General features: G+C 41.8%; 1 protein-coding gene across 5 annotated transcripts in view; it reads right to left on the bottom strand.

The window, feature by feature from the left end:
• The window catches only part of LOC122804756 (sodium channel protein type 2 subunit alpha-like), a 2,239,151-nt gene that overhangs the window by 1,061,685 nt on the left and 1,156,552 nt on the right, over window positions 1-20,914 (bottom strand). For all 5 annotated transcript variants that reach the window (XM_044074821.1, XM_044074820.1, XM_044074819.1 and 2 more), the window contains exon 11: window positions 16,803-17,009. In XM_044074821.1, the coding sequence (XP_043930756.1) occupies window positions 16,803-17,009 (207 nt within the window). The remainder of the gene's footprint in view (window positions 1-16,802; window positions 17,010-20,914) is intronic.

Raw genomic sequence — 20,914 nt, 5'->3', positions numbered from 1 at the left:
GGGAGTTCCTACCAAAGACATTTTGGAAGCTGTAACTTGGAGTTCAGTGCATACTTTTTCTAAGCACTACAATCTACCTCTCTACTCTAAGTCTAGGGCAGGCTTTGCCTCTGCAGTCTTGCAGGGCCTTTTAGTCGCCCCTTCCTCTTTATGACCTCCTCCCTTTCTTTCAGCTTTGGGATTCTACCCTACAGTCATGACTGCAACAGTGAAACACGATGAACATAGTACAGTTGTGTACACCTACCATAAATGTAGATGTTCGAGTGTCTTCACTGTTGCAGTCTGGGTTTCCCTCCCTCCTGTCCCCTCTTATTTTTACTTTTCACCATTCTTCTGAGGTGTATTTGCAAAGGTTTTGGGACCTTTTTCATTTTGGGACTCCTGACATCTGGGGCAAGAAAAACTGGAGAAGATGGCGTCGGCTGTCAGCTTTGTACTCCTGGCGCTCTGACGTCAAGGAGCATGGCTGAACAGCCGATGCCGGACCCAGACTTTGGGATTCTGGCCGACCGAGGGCTGCCTGCCGGCAGGGGAGAACCCTACAGTCATGACTGCAACAGTGAAGACACTTGAACATCTACATTTATGGTAGGTGTACACAACTGTACTTTCTTCGTGTTTCACTATTGCAGTCATTACATTTGGGTTATCTGCCTGCAGGTAGCCATCAGCCAGCCTGAATACCAGTCTTTTAGATTTCTGCGTCAGATGCTGTCGCTTCTTCCATGACGTCCGGTCATCAGGGGTATAAAACATGCAGCTGATGCCATTACATCAGTCTTTCTTGCCGTGTGGTGCCTGAAGCAGAAGCAGTTTGTAAGTGCCAGTCGGCCGACTCCTGAAATTTTCGTTTTCGAGTTTCGGACCTGAAGTCTTCAAAAAGATAAGTACCCTGTTGGAGATCCTTTTTTTTGCTCTAACCGATGTCAGAAAAAATTAACAATTGTCTTGCCTGTGGAAAGCAAATAGCTCCTAGAGATTTTCATTCTTACTGCGCCACCTGTTTAGGCCCAGACCACGACATCCCCCGCTGTCGGTTTTGTGCCTTGTTCAGCGCCCAAAGTATTCGTCGTTGGGCTATTTTTGTAGCTAAATACTTTCGTTCTCGATCTCCGTACTCCAAAATGGCTTCGTTAAGCCATCCGACTACCGATCTTCCGAAAAAACGTAAGGATAGACAGACTGCATAGGTCCAAGACTGCTGATGACCCTTCCGTTAAGCTAGTTGCCAGTCCGCCGGTACTCAGTGAAGCACTTTCGCAGCCCCTGATACCCACTACTACAGATTTGCAGGGCTCTACTGAGACCCATTCGGAGTCCGGTATGCCACGAGATGCTTCTTCGACTATGGAACCTGCGGATGTCTCTACCTTGGATGGGTCTGGAGCCGCTGTGCAGGCACCGGCTTCTGAGGGTGTATTCAGGCCTACAGACTGTAATATTAAACCGACGACTTTGTTTCAAGCTAGAAATACCGAATTTTTCAGGCTTAAACCTCGCACTACGCCTAGAAAACTGACGATCAAACCGCATTCTCAGGCCCATATGCCTCAATAACAAATGCTTAGAATGGCTGAAGACCTTATTACCTTAATTAGGGGAAGCCAGCTTTCGCACTCTAAGAGACCTAGAACTGATTTTCTTTGATTCTTCTGATCAGGAATCTGATATCTCTGTTCCTTCTGACTACCAGGATTTGCTCTTATCTACTTATGAGAATTCTGATGCAGAGGATTCCATTCCCTCTGCTTCCCCTCCAGAAGATTTTTCTTTTGGTGAAACCTTGCATACCCTTAGGGAGCATTTCTGCTGGGAAAGCCAGGATTATTCTGAGTCCAAAAAGAGACTTAGGGAATTTTTACTCCTGCCTCAACACAGGCCTCTAGCTATCTCTGCTGTTCTGGCTATTGTAGATGTTTTCTTGGAATCTAGCCTTACCTCAGACACTTTGCTTCCAGCTCCCAGGAAATCTGACAGGTACTGCAGAGTACCTGACTCTCACAAGTTCCTCTTCAAGAATCCTACTGCGGACCCAGAGACCATTTCCCAAGGACCAAAATGTATTAAGGCTACTACTGCCAAAAATCCTACCCCTTCTGATAGGGACTCTAGAGCCTTAGACAGATGGGGTAAGAAGGTATACACTTCTGCTACTTTGACCATTAGGGTTTTAAATTGCCAGTTTATGTTAAAGTATCAGCAGCATATTATGGGATTACTTAAACAGAAAATGATGTTGATTCCTGACTGTGCTGAACACAAAGAGTTGCAAGAGTTAATGCATTCTGCTGAACTAGTTGATAAACATACTTTGCAATGTGATTTTGATGCTTTAGAAGCATCTTGCAGGGCTGCTGTCACTGGGTCTTTACGTAGAAGGCATGCTTGGCTTAAGGAACAAAACTTGCCAGATCATGTTAAAGCTAAATTACTGGATGCACCCTTAAACCAAGACCGCCTTTTTGGCAACAAAGCAGACAAAGTTCTCAAAAAGATGGAGGAAAAAGCTAAATCTATGCAAACTGTTAAAGATTTCTTACAAGTACAGCCTCCCAGATTCAGTAGGCATTGGCCTTCAAAGAACTGTTTTTTTTTTCCAGTCCCTTCCAGGCCTTCTCAATCCAAACCCAGGAGCAGCAGACCACCAAGACTTCAGTCTCAGGCAACGCACAGATCTAAGCAGTGGAGGGCTTCCACTTCCAAAGCATGGAGTAGTAAGCAACCCCCCTATGGAAAAATGGCATAATGACTTATCCTTAACTCTTCCAAGCCCTGCTCAACTACTTGCTCCCTTAGGAGGAAAGCTCGCCCTACATGAAAAAAATGGGAACTCATTACCCAGGACAAATGGGTTGTAGACATAGTTTCCCTAGGATCCAGATTCCACTTTCACACACTACCAACCCCAGGTGGATGGCCAGACATACCCCCAAATCAATGGGCGGAGGCCCAAAAACAAGCACTCTCTCTTCTCCGTATTAGGGCTATTCAACCTGTCCCAGCAGAACAAAGGGGACAAGGTTTTTATTCAAGACTGTTCCTGGTACCCAGAAAAGAAAACTCCTGGTGTCCTATCCTGGACCTGTCTGTTCTCAACACCTTCCTGGTGGTTCCAAAATTCAAAATGCTAACTCTTCAGCAGCTTATTCCTATGCTAACCAAGGATGCCTGGCTGGCAACGCTAGACTTAAAGGAAGCTTACCTGCACATCCCAATAAGGGAATCCTGCAGACAATACCTACGTTTCAGGGCGGGCACCATGCATTATCAGTTCTCTGCACTTCCCTTTGGCTTATCTACTGCACCCAGGGTGTTCACAAAGTGTCTAGCTCCAGCCATTGCATTTTGCAGGCAGAGAAATATTCAGATTTACCCATACTTGGACGATTGCCTGATTCAGGCAGAAAGACTGGACTTGCTATTACACCACCTGGCATTTGTAAAGAAACTTCTAACCTCACTGGGGTACACCATCAATGAGAAGAAATCATACCTAGTACCCTGCCAACAGATTGTATTCCTGGGAGCAAGCTTGAACACAGCTTCCCAGATGGCATTCCTCACTCCACAGAAACAAGTTTATTTGACAACCTACTTCAAACTATTGGCCAAAAAAAACCCGCTATCTGCAAGGAAAATACTGCAAGCTCTGAGGTTCATGGCCTCTTGCATTCTGCTAATTCTATATGCAAGACTGCATATGAAGAAACTTCAATGGTATCTAAAAAGTCTATGGTGTCAACATTCTCAGGACTGGAAACAATGATTCCTATCATTCCTTGTCTAAGGGCAGAGTTCCTTTGGTGGGCAGTGGCCTGCTACCACAACAAGGGACTCCCTTTCGCTCTACCCCTTGCCACACAAACCCTAACAACATACGCATCAGACTGTGCATGGGAGGCCCACATGGCAGGGCAATGCATCCAGGGCAAATGGAACCCAAAACCGATGCACCTGCATATCAATCAAAAAGAAATGTTAGCTGTACAGAATGCTCTGACAGCCTTCAAAGACCTTATTCTTCCAGGACAACTATTGGTAAAGACAGACACCACAGTTATGTGGTACATAAACAAGCAGGGGGGAACCCACTCCTACCCACTCTGCAGACTAGCCATGGCTCTGTGGAACACAGCCTTGAGCTACCAAGTGCACCTACAAGCTCAATTCTTGCCAGGCAAACTAACTTCACTGGCAGACGACTTAAGCAGAAATCTCATGGACCCACACGAATGGAAACTGGAACCCAAAATATTCAAGCTCTTGAGGAACAAATGGGGGACACCAGAGGTAGACCCGTTTGCCTCCCCTCAGAACTACCAGTTGAACAGATTCTGCACCAGAACTCCCCACAGTCAAGCTTGGAAAGTGGATGCCCTGTCCTTTACCTGGGAAAGCCTCTCGGTTTATGCCTTTCCCCCCTCTGTCTCTCCTCTCGAAGGTTCTACTGAAGATCAAACAGGACAAGCCAAAGACAATACTAATTGCACCAGACTGGCCACGCCAGCACTGGTACCCCCTTTTGCGCAGTCTGACAATGCTACAACCATGGCACATGCCTCAGACCCCTTCCCTGCTGTCCCAGCAGGTGGGCCAGATTCTGCACCCTCAGCTTCAAACCCTGAACCTTGCAGCCTGGCTAATTCCCTGACCTCACCTCTAGCAACCCTCAGTAAGCAGATGCTGGATGTCATTTTTGAGGCAAGGAGGCCTAGTACTAGTAAAGCCTATTCAGAAAAGTGGAAAAGATACTGTTCCTGGAGCCAGGCTCAGGGAATTGGCACAACGGTGCCCAGCTTACCTCATATTCTAGATTATTTTAACAGAAATGCTCCACAAGGGCCTATCTTTCTCGTCAATTAAGATTCATGCCTCTGCCATTTCAGCACATTATAATACTGAGCCACCCCTCTTCTCTCATCCCCTGCTAAAACTATTCCTTAGAGGGGCTAAAAATTTAAAACCCCCCAGGACAGCTCCCACTCCAGTCTGGGACCTTTACTTTGTATTGGAAAAACTCACTCTTCCCTCCTTTGAACCAGCTGCTACAGAAGAGATGAAATTCCTTTCTTGGAAAACAGCCTTACTTCCAGCCATCACTTCAGCAAGAAGAGTGTCTGAACTGCAGGCAATCATGGCAGTGGAACCCTTCATTATCCTACATATGGATAGGGTTTCCCTCAGGACTAATCCATCCTTTATGCCCAAGGTAGTATCTAGTGTGGCCCTAAACCAGTCCATTCATTTGCCTACTTTTTTCCCTAATTCTCAAAATAAAGGGGAAATGATACTGCATTCTCTGGACATGCACAGACAGCTTAGATTCTATTTGGAGAGGACTAAGCCTCTCAGAAAATCTGACCAGCTGCTAATTAACTTTGCTGCAGGGGCAGAGGGGAAGGCCATTTTATTTATTTATTTCATTTTACATTTGTTTACCAGGAAGGTCCAGCTGGGCAATTGCCCTTTTTCACTGGAAGCTCAGGGAGAAATGCTTCATGTCATACAATGTTAATTACAAAATCAACACAAAATCAATACAACAGGTTAATACAGTAGAAATGCTCCATGTCATACAATGTTAATTACAGACTCAACACAAAATCAACACAACAGGTTAGTACAGGCTAATATACTTTGGTATATAGATCGGCATATGCTTAAATAGCAATTCAGAGAAAATTATTCATTGAAAAATCAACTATTTAAAAAAAAGTAAGCGAATACGAGTTATATCAATAGGTGTATTTGATGTGATAACAGTAGTTGTAAAGCACACAAGTAGCATATACTATATGATACATACTGAGAGAGTGTACGCTATTCTTTTTGTGGTGGTACAGTGTTTGATGTTAATTTAGAGAGTGACCATGTTAGGTTGTACAAGGGTAAAGAAAGTGAGACTGGAGTTTAGATGTTTATCCTGGGGGAATTTCAAAGCAAACCATTTCCAAATGGATAGCCCATTGCATTCATTTCTGCTACAAGCACCATGGCCTACCCCAGAGGGGATAAGATCACATTCCACCAGGGCTGCATCTACCTCTACGGCATTTCTCTGAGGAGTCCCTACCAGGGACATCCTGGAAGCTGCTACCTGGAGCTCTGTACATACTTTCACCAAGCATTACCACCTACCTATCCTTTCTAAATCCAGAGCTGGATTTGCCACAGCAGTCTTACTGGGTCTGATTACTGGCCTTAATGCTCTTTAACTACCTTCACCCTTCCTTAGCTTTGGGAATCAACCCAAATGTAATGACTGCAACAGTGAAACACGAAGAACATAGTACAGTTGTGTACACTAACCATAAATGTAGATGTTCGAGTGTATTCACTGTTGCAGTCCTAGATGTTCATCGTGTTTCACTGTTGCAGTCATGACTGTAGGGTTCTCCCCTGCTGGCAGGCAGTCCTCGTTCGGCCAGAATCCCAAAGTCTGGGTCCGGCGTTGGCTGTTCAGCCATGCTCCCTGACGTCAGAGCGCCAGGAGTACAAAGCTGATAACCGACGCCATGTTCTCCAGTCTTTCTTGCCATGCAGTGATAGCAGTTCGCAAGTGCCGGTCGGCTGACTCCTGACAATTTTTTCTAAACAAACTTCAGTCCGAAGATTTTCTTCTCCTACTCAAAGCTAAGTACCCCATTGGGGAAACTTTTTTCTTGCTCCAGTCCGGTCAGAAAAAGTTAATAATAGTATTTCATGTGGGAAGCAAATACCTCATAAGGATTTTCATTCTTACTGTATTCCTTGCTTAGGCCCTGACCACGACGTAGCTAGTTGTCGGTTTTGCACTAGATTCAATCACCGTACTATTAAACGAAGGTACGATTTTGCATTTCATTACTTCGGTAGGCGTTTTAACTACAAAATGTCGTCTGATACGGTTCCGGCTACCGGAGTTCACAAATGACGCAAGGACAAAGACAGGCCTCCGAGGTCCAAATCAGATGATATCGCACAAGCAGAGCCAGCTTCAGGTTCAGCCGTTGTCAGTGAGGTGCTTTTGCAGCTCCTGTCGTCGGCCATTTCGGAACCTATAGCCGAAACGGACTCCCACGAGGAGCCAACTAGGCCTTTGAATATTTCTGTTGCAGGACCTTCGGACAATGCTCCTTCGGATGGGTCCGGAGCCGCTGTGCAGGTACCGGCTTCCAAAGGGGTTTTCAGGCCTACTCAGCTTCTAATAAAGGCAAAGCCAAAGACAAAGGCAAAGACTCCTTCCAAATCAAAGACTGCAGCCCAGGCCTCTTCTGATCCGGCTCCCAAGTCTCAGAAACAGTTACTTAAGATGGCGGAGGACTTACTATGAGTAGGGGTTCACATCCCCCTCCAGATAAAAGACCAAGGCAGGAAGTTTATTATGATTCCTCTGATCAGGCTTCTGTTTCTTCAGTTTCTTCTTCTGACCAGGAATATTCTTTCCCTCCTTATGAGGATTCTGATGCTGAGGAATCCATTCCTTCAGCTTCTCCCCCTGAGGATTTCTCTTTTGGGGAAACTTTGCATGAAATGAGGGAACATTTCCACTGGGAAGGACAGGAGTATTCAGAATCTAAGAAAAGACTAAGGGATTTTCTTCTTCTTCCCCAGCATAGACCCCCTGGCTATTCCTCCTATTTTAGATATTGTGGATGATGCTTTTTCGGAGGCTAACTTAACTCCCGATTCTTTTCCTCCAGCTGCTGTTAAGCCAGACAGATACTATAGGGTTCCCGATTCCCACCAGTTTTTATACAAGAACCCTTCTGCTGACTCTGAAACCATTTCTCAGGGTCCTAAGGGCGTAAAGGCCGCTTCTGCTAAAACCCCCATTCCCACTGAGAAGGATTCCAGATCTTTAGAAAGATGGGGCAAAAAAGTGTACACTTCTGCTACTTTATCTATTAGGGCCTTAAACTGTCAGTTTCATGTGCTGAAATACCAGCAATTTCTCCTGTCTGTTCTAAAACAGAAGCTTACTTCCATTTCCACCTGTGCAGATGATAAGGAGTTACATGACTTAATGCATGCCACTGAACAAGTTGGGAAGCATGGTTTGCACTGTGGATTTGATGCCTTGGAGGCTTCTTGTAGGGCTGCTGCCTCCGGCACAGTAATTAGAAGGCATGCTTGGTTAAAGGAACAAAATTTGCCAGATCAAGTAAAAGCTAAATTACTGGATGCTCCTGTTCATAATGTTTTGTTTGTATCTAAAGCTGAAGAGGTGATTAAAAAGATGGAGGACAAGGCAAAATCCATGCAAACAGTTAAAGATTTCTTACAAGTACAGCCACCCAGATTTAGTAGGAATTGGCCTACAAAAAAATTGGTCCTTTCCCAATTCAGACAGGCCTCAGAGGGGTAGATACAGACGCTCCTGAGGAAGGCCTCAGACGGAAGCCTCTTATAGACCAAGACAGTGGACTGCTTCCACCCCTAGGGGAGGAGAGGACAGGTCGCAAGCTCATAGGAAACAGACTCAAAGACTCAATCTGTTGGGCTGCAGGAACTTCTTGCCTGGAAGCCCCTCTCGGAGGAAAACTTTCTCTTTTTCACCTAAATTGGACTCGTATAACCCAAGACAAGTGGGTTCTGGATGTAGTTTCAAGAGGTTACAAATTCCATTTTCATACCCTACCAAGGCCAAGCAGATGGCCAGATCTTCCAAAACATCAATGGTCAGAGGCCTTAAACCAGGTGGAAGCCCTCTTGGCTATGAAAGCCATAGAACTAGTTCCACTTTCAGAAATAGGACAAGGTTTTTACTCAAGGCTCTTTCTAGTCCCCAGGAAGCAAAATTCATGGAGACCCATTCTGGATCTGTCAGTCTTGAACACTTTTCTAGAGATACCAAAATTCAAGATACTCTACAGCAGCTACTTCCAATGCTGACCAAAAATGCATGGATGGTGACTTTGGATTTAAAGGAGGCATATTTACACATTCCCATCAGGCAGGAACGCAGAAAATACCTCAGGTTCAGGGCCGGATCGAAGCACTATCAATTCTCTGCGCTGCACTTTGGATTGTCTACTGCGCCCAGGGTCTTTACCAAATGCCTGGCTCCAGTAGTAGCTTATTGCAGACTCAAGGGAATACAAATTTACCCTTATCTGGACGACTGCCTTAGGCAGACAGTAAGGATGTCTTACTCCAGCATCTAGAGTTTGTTCAGAATCTTCTCAAGTTCCTGGATTCACTGTATACATAAAAAAGTCAAATTTGACACCCTCACAACAGATAATATTTCTGGGCGCTTCTGTAAATACAACAACCCAGATGGGATTTCTGACATACGAAAAACAATCACAGCTGGCTTCAACTTTCAAAACCTTAGCAACTTTAACTCAGCTATCTGCAAGGAGATTCCTGCAGGCTTTGGGTTACATGGCCTCCAGCATCCTTCTCGTACCATATGCAAGGCTACATATGAGGAAAATACAGTGGTACCTAAAAAGTGTATGGTCTCAGCATTGTCACAGTTTAGACATACTGATCTCCATCCTGCCTTGTCTTCAAAAGGAATTCCTTTGGTGGTCCAAGGCATGTACTCTGAACAAAGGAAAACCCTTCTGTCTGCTTCCTGCCATTCAGATACTGACCACGGACGCCTCAGATTATGCATGGGGAGCCCATTTTCAGGGCAACTGTCTGCAGGGCCTTTGGACAAAGGATCAGAAGCACCTGCATATCAATTTAAAGGAAATGTTAACCGTACAGAAAGCTCTATTGACCTTCAGGAATCTTCTACAACCAGGACAACTACTGATATGGACAGACAATACCACAGTTATGTGGTACATAAACAAGCAAGGGGGATCTCATTCCTATCCCCTTTGCAGACTAGCCATGGATCTCTGGAACACAGCTCTAGCTTGCAATCTGGACCTTCAGGCACAGTTTCTACCAGGGAAGCAAAACTTCCTAGCAGACAGTCTGAGCAGAAACCTTTCAGACCCACACGAATGGATGCTGGACACCGAAATATTCAAGATCATTACTGCAGTGTCTGGGGATGTCCTCACATAGACCTCTTTGCATCCCACCTCAATCATCAACTACAGATTTTGTAGCACCAGAACTTTCCACTAACAAGCTTGGAAAGTGGATGCACTATCATTCAGTTGGAGAAACCTCTCGGGATATGCCTTTCCGCCTCTTCCTCTTCTTCCATGAGTATTATTAAAGATCAAACAGGACAAGCCCAAGATGATAATCTTGCTGGCCCCAAATTGGCCTCGACAGTTTTGGTACCCAACTCTGAAAAACCTTTGTCTGGAGCCCCCTTGGGTTTTACCACAGACTCCGGACCTTCTGTCCCAACATCAGGGTCAGGTTCTACACTCCCATGTCAAAACTCTCAGCCTGGCGGCCTGGTTAATCCAGGGTCTTTGAATCATTCTCTCTTACCCAAGCAGGTTTTGGATGTCATTTTAGAAGCCAGACGTCCTAGGAAATCTTATGCAGGAAAATGGAAAAGATTTTGTTCCTGGATGCAGGCTCAGGATTCTGATCCTCTTATTCCTAACATTCCTCAGATTTTACTTTACCTGACAGACCTCTTACATAAGGGTCTCTCTTTCTCTTCCATAAAGATTCATGCCTCTGCTATTTCTGCTCATTATAATACAGACCCTCCAATCTTTTCCCACCAGCTCATGAAACAGTTTCTCAGAGGAGCTAAGAACTTAAGGCCCCCTAGATCTCCTCCCATTCCTGCTTGGGATCTCAACTATGTTTTGGAAAAACTCACCTTACCTCCTTTTGAGCCTACTGCCACATCTGACATCAAGTTTTTATCTTGGAAGACAGCCATCCTGTTAGCTCTGACCTCTTCCAGGAGAGTTTCGGTGTTGCAAGCTCTCATGGCTGTGGAACCTTATATTATTTTTCATCAAGACAGGGTGTCTTTAAGGACTAATCCTACTTTCATGCCTAAGGTGATTTCCAAAGTGGCTTTAAATCACACTATTCACTTGCCAACTTTTTTCCCCACTCCTCAAAATAAAGGGGAAAGGATCTTACATTCCTTGGACGTACACAGACAACTACATTTTTACCTGGACAGAACCAAGGACATCAGGAAATCAGAGCAATTGTTTGTTTCTTATGCTTCAAGTTCCCAAGGTAAAGCCATTTCAAAACAGACCATTTCTAAATGGATTGCTCATGGAATCAGATTTTGTTATTCACACCATGGAAAGAAAATCCCAGGGAGTATAAGGACTCACTCTACCAGAGCTGCTGCCACTTCTGCTGCCTTCCTCAGGGGAGTTCCTACCAAAGACATTTTGGAAGCTGCAACTTGGGAGTTTAGTGCATACTTTTTCCAAGCACTACAATCTACCTCTCTACTCTAAGTCTAGGGCAGGCTTTGCTTCTGCAGTCTTGCAGGGTCTTATAGCCGCCCCCTCTACTTTATGACCACCTCCCTTTCACTCTGCTTTGGGATTCTACCCTACAGTCATGACTGCAACAGTGAAACACGATGAACATAGTACAGTTGTGTACACTTACCATAAATGTAGATGTTCGAGTGTCTTCACTGTTGCAGTCTGGGTTTCCCTCCCTCCTGTCCCCTCTTATTTTTTCTTTTGTGTGGTTCCTTTTTTCACCCTTCTTCTGAGGTGTATTTGCAAAGGGTATGGGACCCTACTCATTTTGGAACTTCTGACATCTGAGGCAAGAAAAACTGGAGAACATGGTGTCGGTTGTCAGCTTTGTACTCCTGGCGCTCTGATGTCAGGGAGCATGGCTGAACAGCTGATGCCGGACCCAGACTTTGGGATTCTGGCCGACCGAGGACTGCCTGCCGGCAGGGGAGAACCCTACAGTCATGACTGCAACAGTGAAGACACTCTAACATCTACATTTATGGTAAGTGTACACAACTGTACTTTACCCTCCCTCCAGCCCCCTGACTTCTTTTAACTTTTACCATTCCTTCTTGTTTGGCATGTATTATATCTTGTGTATTTGCTTTTCGCTGGGGATGTTCCATACCATATAATTGCTTCCTGTTGTGGGGGCACCTGACATCTGGGGCAAGAAAAACTGATGTAATGATGTCGGCTGCATGTTTTATACCCCTGACGACCTGATGTCATGGAAGAAGCGACAGCATCCGATGCAGAAATCTGAAGACTCTGGTATTCAGGCCGGCTGAGGGTTACCTGCAGGCAGATAACTCAAATGTAATGATTGCAACAGTGAATACACTCAAACATCTACATTTATGGTAAGTGTACACAACTATAATTTCTTCGCTTCTGCAAGCTCTAAAGTTCCTGAAAAACAGAAGTTTTTCCTCTGCTCCTGATATTCCTGCTCAACCAGCCTCCTCTCAGCCAGATCCAAGTGAGTTAGTGTTGTGGCTATCCTCTGCAACACCCCTTGCCATAGCATTGTTGATCTCCATAATGTGCTCCAAGTGGGCCATTAGCCAGTCTTCTATTTCCCAGAGCCTCTCAAATTTTTTCAGTAGACTGGGCTAAGGTTGTCTTCATCGTCTACAGATCAGCCATTTTTATGGCAAACTTATTATCTGCTGTACTGCCTGTAGCATTGGCTATATCCTTAATTCCTTCTTTAGGAATTACTGTATGTCAGTGCCCACTTGTGAAAAGCTTGCTTTACCTTGAAAATTCTACTCTACAGTGATCGTTCTCTTTGGTTTAAAATTTCTCTTCCAACTTTTTCTGGGTGACATTAACTAAGAAAATGGCAGTGGCACACGGTAAATCTGCTAACAGGCCATTACTCATCAAGGATCTTCCAGCCTATATGAATAAGTGACATATTACTGTGGTCTAGAGAGGGAGTATAAAACATGCCTAGCTTGATGCCATCGTAACTGAAAGTCTCAATACAATGCTGTTTTTAACATATGTGATGATCCTGAATATTTATGTTCTCACTACTGTAAACCATAAAGTATTTACCATTACACACTGTGAACCCACTATTGAATGAAGATGTCACTGCCAAATTCTGTGCATTCAAAATATTGCTTGTAAATCATCAATTGCCTTTCTCCACCTGCGTTGTCAACATTTTGTCTACTCAGAATATTTCCTGTAAATCTCCATTTTACTGTCTTTTTCTAGCTACATTTTATATAGTTTGCTTTTCTAACTAGTGTGATATTGCTGTTGACCTTGTGGACCCAGGTCATGGCTTTTTATGAAATGGCAATAAATAAATAAATTGCTAAATAAATAAAATATTACTCTCTGTCAAGTTAGTGAGTATGTTATAGAAAAGTAATTCGGTAGGCAGCAGTATGGTTTAAGAATGGCCATAATAATAGAACTGCTCCATTGCCTGTAAATGATCACATATTTAAAGGAATGAATGAAGGCAGGTTCACTGATGTCATCTTTGTTACAAAAACACTTGATGTGAAGTTGTTAAATCTCGCCGTTTATTCTCACTGATGGGTTCGGAGCCAATCCTCGGCTCTGACATGGCCGATAGCAAAGCTCAAGGTTTGCCAGTAGCTCGAGACCAAGCCCCTTATCCCACAATGCACTGCTGGAATTACCTCCAATCTAGCTTGCCGTGGCAAGAGAGATCTCGGTGATCCAGCTAGCTCGGACCATTTGTGAAAAAAATAGCAAGTTTTTGATAAAAAATCTTCTTTTAGATATTTTTCATATATACAGTTTGGGTGTTAGTGTTAAAATTATAATAACAGAATTAGTAGTTTGTGATAGTTAGTGCCCTGTTGGCTTAGTCGTTTTGTGTGGACCTTTTAGCCCTATTTAGAGTTAATAATCACTATTTCTTCTAGTCAGGTTTTTCTCAGTGGGCCTGTTTAGCCCTGTATCTGTAATTTATAGTTTAACTCTATCATAGATAGTGCCCGGTGTGGGCTTAGTTGCTTAGTATCTCAGGTTCATTAGCTCTCTGACTAATTATGCTTTTCATTTCAAAATTGTCTCACTTGTTCTACCCAGACTGGAATGAAGGCTGGTGTACCACAGTGTTAATCCTGGAACAAACTCTTTTTTTTTTCTGTACATAAAGTCTATTTCATATGATCTAGGAAACAGAAATATAATTATTTATATATGTGGCACTGTTATTACCATGCAGTCTACTTCTGAGCAGAGAGTTAAACTTTTACAAATGAGCTACCTACCCATTGTTGAAAATTCTTTGCAGTCTATATAGTTCTATAAACATGTAAAAAAAAACATGCTAGTATTATTTGGAACCCATTAAAACCTTCCATTGCTAGTAGAAGGCTTATTCTGTGTTTACCTGATTGGCTTAGATTCATAGATTATTACTTGGCTAACTGCCCTCCTGGACCATTTTTTAAGCCTAGCCAATTACCCTCTGTGAGACTCAAACCTTGCACCTTGTGTTTCTAAGGTAAACACCTTAACCATTACACCACCCTCCCACCTTGATTGGCTTGACGGCTTAACTGTGTAAAAGTCTTTTATCCTGCTGGTGTAAAAGTCATACATTTGTGTAAGACTGTGCTCATTCATTCTGATCTTCCCTATACCTGGCTTGGTCACCTGTGACTGCAAGACCCCTGGATTCCATCTAAAGTCATCCATGGATCTACAAAGCTTTTATAAGTTTTTTTTTGCACTTGCTCTAACTGTCTCAGTGCTGTTTAACCGTTCTGTGCTGCACTTATTGATTTTCTTGACTTTACCACTCTTTTTCAGCCTACACTTGTTAAAGAAACACTATCTATCTTTTACTGCACAGCTCTTTGGTCGTTTTAATCGTATCCTGATATTTCTTAACCTGCTCTGATACTGCAAAAGCTGTTCTGGGCTTGCCAAAGTTTTCTCCATTTGCAAAAATATTTCTGAATTTTGCAATGTTTTACTGCGTTTGTAGAAGTTTTCATATGTTTGTGCACAATTTTCTGTATTTGGGAACTGCCAAGGATTCCTGATACTGCAAAGGTTCTGTCTTTTGTTGTAAAGCATTTGTTACTGCACTTGAGCTGAAAAACAGTTTGTTTTACATTAAGAGGGTTTTTCTGCACTCTAGTAGGAGCAAAGGGCTGATTCAACCCATTCGAGTTTACTTATTTATTTAGTTCTTTTACATTTATTTACCGGGAGAGTCTGATTGGGCAAGAAGCCCATTTTCACTGGAAGCCGGGGAGAAAAGCTCCATTAAGATACAAACAGTGGACTTAAAAAACAACATGGATATAGCTGTTATCAATACTTTGCATTACTAGCTCAAATACAGCAACATGATTAAAAAACAACTTGCATAAAAAATGAGAAGAGAACATTAAAATGGATATGGCTGTTATACAGTAATTTATATTACAAATAGGTGGGTATTACATACAGATATTTGTACAAGAAGAAGTATTTGGGACAGTGCCGATATAGACTGTGGGAGCTTCTGAGTGTGTTTTTGGGAGAATACCATGCAACAACCTGTGAGGTAATGATACAGTAGAAGAAATCAGTCATTATTTTCTGGGTTGAGCTTGAACTAGAAAGATAGAATATAAGGTTTAGCAATCGGAGTAGGAGATTTGTGTGCTGTGTTAGGAGAGGAGGAGGTTTCAGCAGGGATTTCTGGTGTTATGATAGCAGGGAGTAAATGTGGACTAAAATATAGTATTTACTTTGGTAGAGGGTAGAGTTGGGAACTGCTGCTGGAAAATTTTTTGTGTGTTTATCTGATTGGCCTGAGGGCTTAACTGTGTAAAATTCTTTAATCCTTCTGGTATAAAAGCCTCGCATTTGTGTGAAGCAAAGGCACGGTTATCTGTGCCTTGTATATATGCAAATCTTTCCAGTTTAAATCCTATATAGGGAATGCTTTCCACAGTCTCCCATTGTTCATATGTGCTCAAGGAGCTACCAGTTTGCACAGAGGGCAGTACCAAGGCAGGGCATCTAATGGTAAACACTGTCACTTATACCTGTAAGTGACTCTCCCCTACTCCTTCCCATCTACTAAGGATTTGGTACAATGGATAGGCACTTCCCATTGTCTCTGTTTGTGGCCTGGTGGATATGGGCATCCTGAGGCGGTGTAGTAACTGCCTCATGTTCACTGACAACCACTTAGTTTCAAAACAGCCAAAACTGTGCAAACATTATAATACTGAAGTAGCTGAAAAACACTGGAAACATGAGCCACACAGCATTATAGAAAATGATGAAGTTTATATGACATGGGATCACCCATTACCAACAGTTCAAAAAACAGATGTGAGAAAACCAGATATAGTGTTTCATGAAAATAAGACAAAAGTACCATTGATCATTGAAATCGCTACACCCAGTGACTACAGTATCTTATGTACAGGGAAACACGAAGTCATAAAATAACAGGATTTACGGGCAGAAATGAGGGCAATGTGGAAGCAGGATACCCAAACAGTTCCAGTAGTAAGAGAAGCAACGGGTCTTATAAAAAATAATTTACAATCTTATTTAGATATGTTATCAATATATGTAACTCTGTATGAATTGCAGAAAGAGTCATTACTGGTTACATTGCGGGTGCTGTGAAGAGCACTTTCAGCTAACATCAAAGATTGAAACAATACTAATTTCATGAACTTTAATCATACTTTGACTTAGGAATGGGGTCCATTCCCATCATGCTATTAGAAACCCAAAAGTCTTGGAGAAATTAAAATGACCAACAGAAACATCTTATTAGAAGGACTATCGAGGTAAATGGAAAGAGGAAGTATCCATCTGTTCTAGCAATCCATAGATTATAAACATAAATGACACAAGGCACACAGAAAAGATTGAGCAGAATTAATCTGTGACTTAGACTTTCCAAAGTGTACAATATTTTATTACCTGCGCTTCTTCTTGCTGTTTCTTTAATTGTTCAAGCATCTGTTGAAATTCTGCTTCTTTCCGTTCACCCTCTTCAAGTGTCGCTTGGTTTTGTTCCTCATAGGCCATAGCAACAACAGCCAGAATTAAGTTAACTAAATAGAAGGATCCCAGGAAGATGACCAACACAAAAAATATCATGTAGATTTTGCCAGCAGCACGTAGGGTCTAAAGGATAAAAGTAAAACATGGTCATTCTGAAAAGATAAAGAACATGAACTGAAAACAGAAGAAACTGACATTACTTAGCATCATTTGTAGATCTTTGTGTTTCACTGGAAGGAATTCCTGAGAAAACTGCACACATCTCCTATGTTTTTGCATTTTGATTGTTTTGAGGATATAGACATATGGTTTTAAACATACTGTCTTAACATTAGTCACAGAATTCCTTACTTCATTAGGTTTTCAGGTTAAAACAGATGGGTTGAGCAGTTCTTGGAATCAGCAGACAGAGTGCAGGTCATTTAGGTTAACAATAAGCATTTTTAAATTTATTACAGGATTGCTTTTTATTTCTGTGTGAGAAAGTATGCAGATTATAAAGAAGTGTCAAGAAGGAGTCTGATATGACAAAGAGAAAGGGATAGATTTTGCAATGCAGAATGAAGATGAACACATGATTTCTGTCTCAGAAGAGTGTGCTCAGATTAATACAAAGTAGCTATGTGTGAAAATGAAGAAAACGTATCTAACAAAATGTCATATACTACCATTTGCTGTACCCTTAAAACTTATTAGGTTCTCAGTGAAGTTTGTAGCAAAAGCTTGAAGCTGGCATTTAGGGAATAGAGTTACTTCACTGATTTTTACATGTTTGTAACAGCTGAGTGGGCAAAGAGAAGTAGAGTGGCTGGGCACGTGCTGAAGGCAATACAATGCAAAAGTTATAACAGATGGTTTGAGCAAGGTATTATAAGAGCTTCTGTATTATCCAAAATGAAAGAACCTTACTGGGCTTTTGGCAGAGCTTGCTGGGCATGAAACCAAACTGGCTAAATTGCATTAGTTATTGTATGGCTCTGAAATTATGGATGATGCGAATTCAGTTTAATGAAGCTATGTTAATTTAGCATACTTCGTATAATTATCATCCCAGTATCATACACATGCAGAGACAGACAAATTTCAACACACACACACACTCACACACACACACACACACACACACACACACACACACACACACACACACACACACACACACACAGCCATTCACCTGGTGGGGTTCCTATTGCAGTTTCAAGGAGGGTAAGTGCACACACCTCAAAACAGCTAACATTTAAGTTTGATTGGTGGGAATATATATACTGAGTTTGAAATTGCATTGTCTTGTAAAATTTCCCCTTCTCTCAGTGCAGCAGTCTAAAATATACAATTAGTAGTGGTATAAAGATGCATCTATCTCTCTGTCTTGAAAGTGTAGAGGGGCTTGCCCCTTGCAAAAAGAAATACAATTTAATCTGCAACAGTGAATTGCACAGTTCACTGTTTTTTCTTTTTTTTTTTTGTCTGGGTTGTATTTAAGTTTTTGAAGCTACAAGATTTGCAGTATTGAGTCTTCAGCTTCTAATAAAGCACTCAGACTCATGTATAGAATGCTGTTTCACTCTGTGCACAGACTGACAACATACATATCACCCAATGGAGCTACACATAGACAGCTGTCATCCAATGACATTACGCATTCATCGCCTTCACACAGTTTCACATGTGAGGGGAGTCACCCCCCATGCAATCTACACTATTCTATACATATGCAGTTGTAGCACATAGGCTTCCATTCGTAAGATCATAGGAGGTTACTAGGCTATTGGGCCTAAGGCCCTTATAAGCCTAGCCAAGAGTTTAGCACATGTTTAGACAAATCAGCACCCAATGCCCCTGTCCAGCAGGGATATGGGTGGAATCCCAGGGGTATATTTTCTGTTTCCCATCCAATTATCCAGGTTGCGCTTAAAAAGGGTTAAAGAGGTACTTTGCTTGACGTGGAGAGGGAGTCTGTTCCACAGATGGGGGAGTCTCTGGGACACAAATCTGTTCCGCCAACAAGTCTTGTTGATGTCACAGACCAGGTCGAAGCTGTGCATGCGGGTTATCCGAGTGGAGCTTCACTTGTGGATATGCAGCAGCCCCATCAAGAACGGAAGTTAATACAGCATCTATGGAGGAGAATAATTTGAATAAGGAAAGTTCGGCGGTTACAACTACTGAAGCAGTAGAGGTACCTCTAGAAACACAGAATATTGAGGGAGACCGTAATGATATTATCTTAGGAGCAAAGAAAAGAACTATCACTGTAACAGCTGATGTGCATAAAGCGTTCGAGGATACTACTAAATGCCATGATTCCAAGCTTCCGAATGTTCCTTTTTTAAGGGATATAAGCGGACTAGGTCTACAGTTTCCTTTACCAATGAGGGAAAGATCTGTCAACAACAGAAGAGGGAGACAATTACAGAACCAACAAAGCGGCTGGAGTACTACAAGAAACAAACAAAAAATGAAGGAGGAAATGGACAGTACATACAGCATAAAGAGAGCATTCCAACATGCTCAACAAGTAAGACATTAGTCTTTAATTTATCTAATTATTGTCTTTCAGAATGAGAGTGCAAAGTCCTGGAAAAGGGACTAACCTTTATACCGGCCACTGATATGTCTATAACAGATGCTATTTTTGATGTAAAGAAGTTTACACGCAATTTAACTTTGAAAATGTTGTTTACTGATGAACAATGTTTATCAAATGTGCATTTTAAAAGACCTAGTACATTTATACCAAAACAAAATTCATTAGTGAATGCTTTTGAACAGATATGTATATCAGACATATATAAAGTATATGAGCAGAAAAAGAAAAGATCTAATAGGTATAAAGACTGGCATAATTTAAGTAAAGAAGAATTTAAAGCCTTGCAAGCACTTGAAAGTAATAATCAGTTGATCATTAGACCAGCTGATAAAGGTGGTCAAGTAGTAATAATGACTAGGAGTGATTATAATAAGGCAATGTTGGATATGCTAAGTGACACAAAGTTTTATGAATCCATCACTTGTTCTCAAGTACATGATGTAGTTCATAACATTACAAGAACTATTGAGCTCTTAGAAAAGGCCTGTCTTATTAACAGTGATTTAGTTAGATGTTTCAATACACCCTTTCCCTCTATTCCCATTATACAGGGGCTGCCAATAATTCACAAACACCCCACTAAACCTCCTCTAAGACCCATAGTTGCGGGTCATAATTGGAGTACAGAATCTATTGATATCTACTTAGAAAAGCATGTTAGGAAATTGATAAGCAAGTCTCCAACTATTTTGAAAGACACTGAACATTTTTTATGTGATTTGTATTGTGACTTAAATGTTAATAACTATTGTGAAGAATTTATGTTTGTCACATTAGATGTTGTATCCTTTTTTACTGTAATTCCCAATGATGTAGGTTTAGAGTATGTAACCAAATTATTGAATGATGATGGTAATTTTACTGAAGCAAATATTAGTTTGATTCTGACATTATTACATTTGGTTCTTAATAATATTTTTACCTTTGATAACAAGATTTTTAGACAAAAACATGGGGTGGCGATGGATAGTTCCTGTTCTAACAGTTATGCCAACGCTGTTATGTTAGTATGGGAGACTGAACATTTATTAAAGGGGCCATATAGCTCTTTTATTTTGTTTTATAGGAGGTTTGTGGACGACCTCTTCCTGTTATGGAAGGGGTCAAGATCAAAGCTGGATGAATTTATTATATATGTTAATAGATCTAGCGATTTTTTGAAATTTACTCTAAATATGTCAGAGTTTGGTATAAATTTTCTGGATGTATTTGTTGACAGGGATGAGCAAGGTAATATTTCTACTAGGTTATTTAGACAGGAATCCCATGTTAACAACTTGTTGAATAGGGACAGCATGCATCCTGAGTTTACTTTTACAAACGTTGCTAGAAATCAATTCTTCAGAGCTTCTAGGTTGAATGTTAAGAAGGAGGATTTTGAAAGGCAAATGTTAACAACTGAATCTGAATTAGCAGAAAGAGGCTATGAGATAGATAT

The sequence above is a fragment of the Protopterus annectens genome, chromosome 6.part0, assembly GCF_019279795.1.
Source record: "Protopterus annectens isolate FY-2018-M chromosome 6.part0, PAN1.0, whole genome shotgun sequence".
NCBI classification, from domain to species: Eukaryota; Metazoa; Chordata; order Ceratodontiformes; family Protopteridae; genus Protopterus; species Protopterus annectens.
Note: the sequence above shows the minus strand (reverse complement) of the source record. Positions and strands in the feature narration are given on the sequence as shown.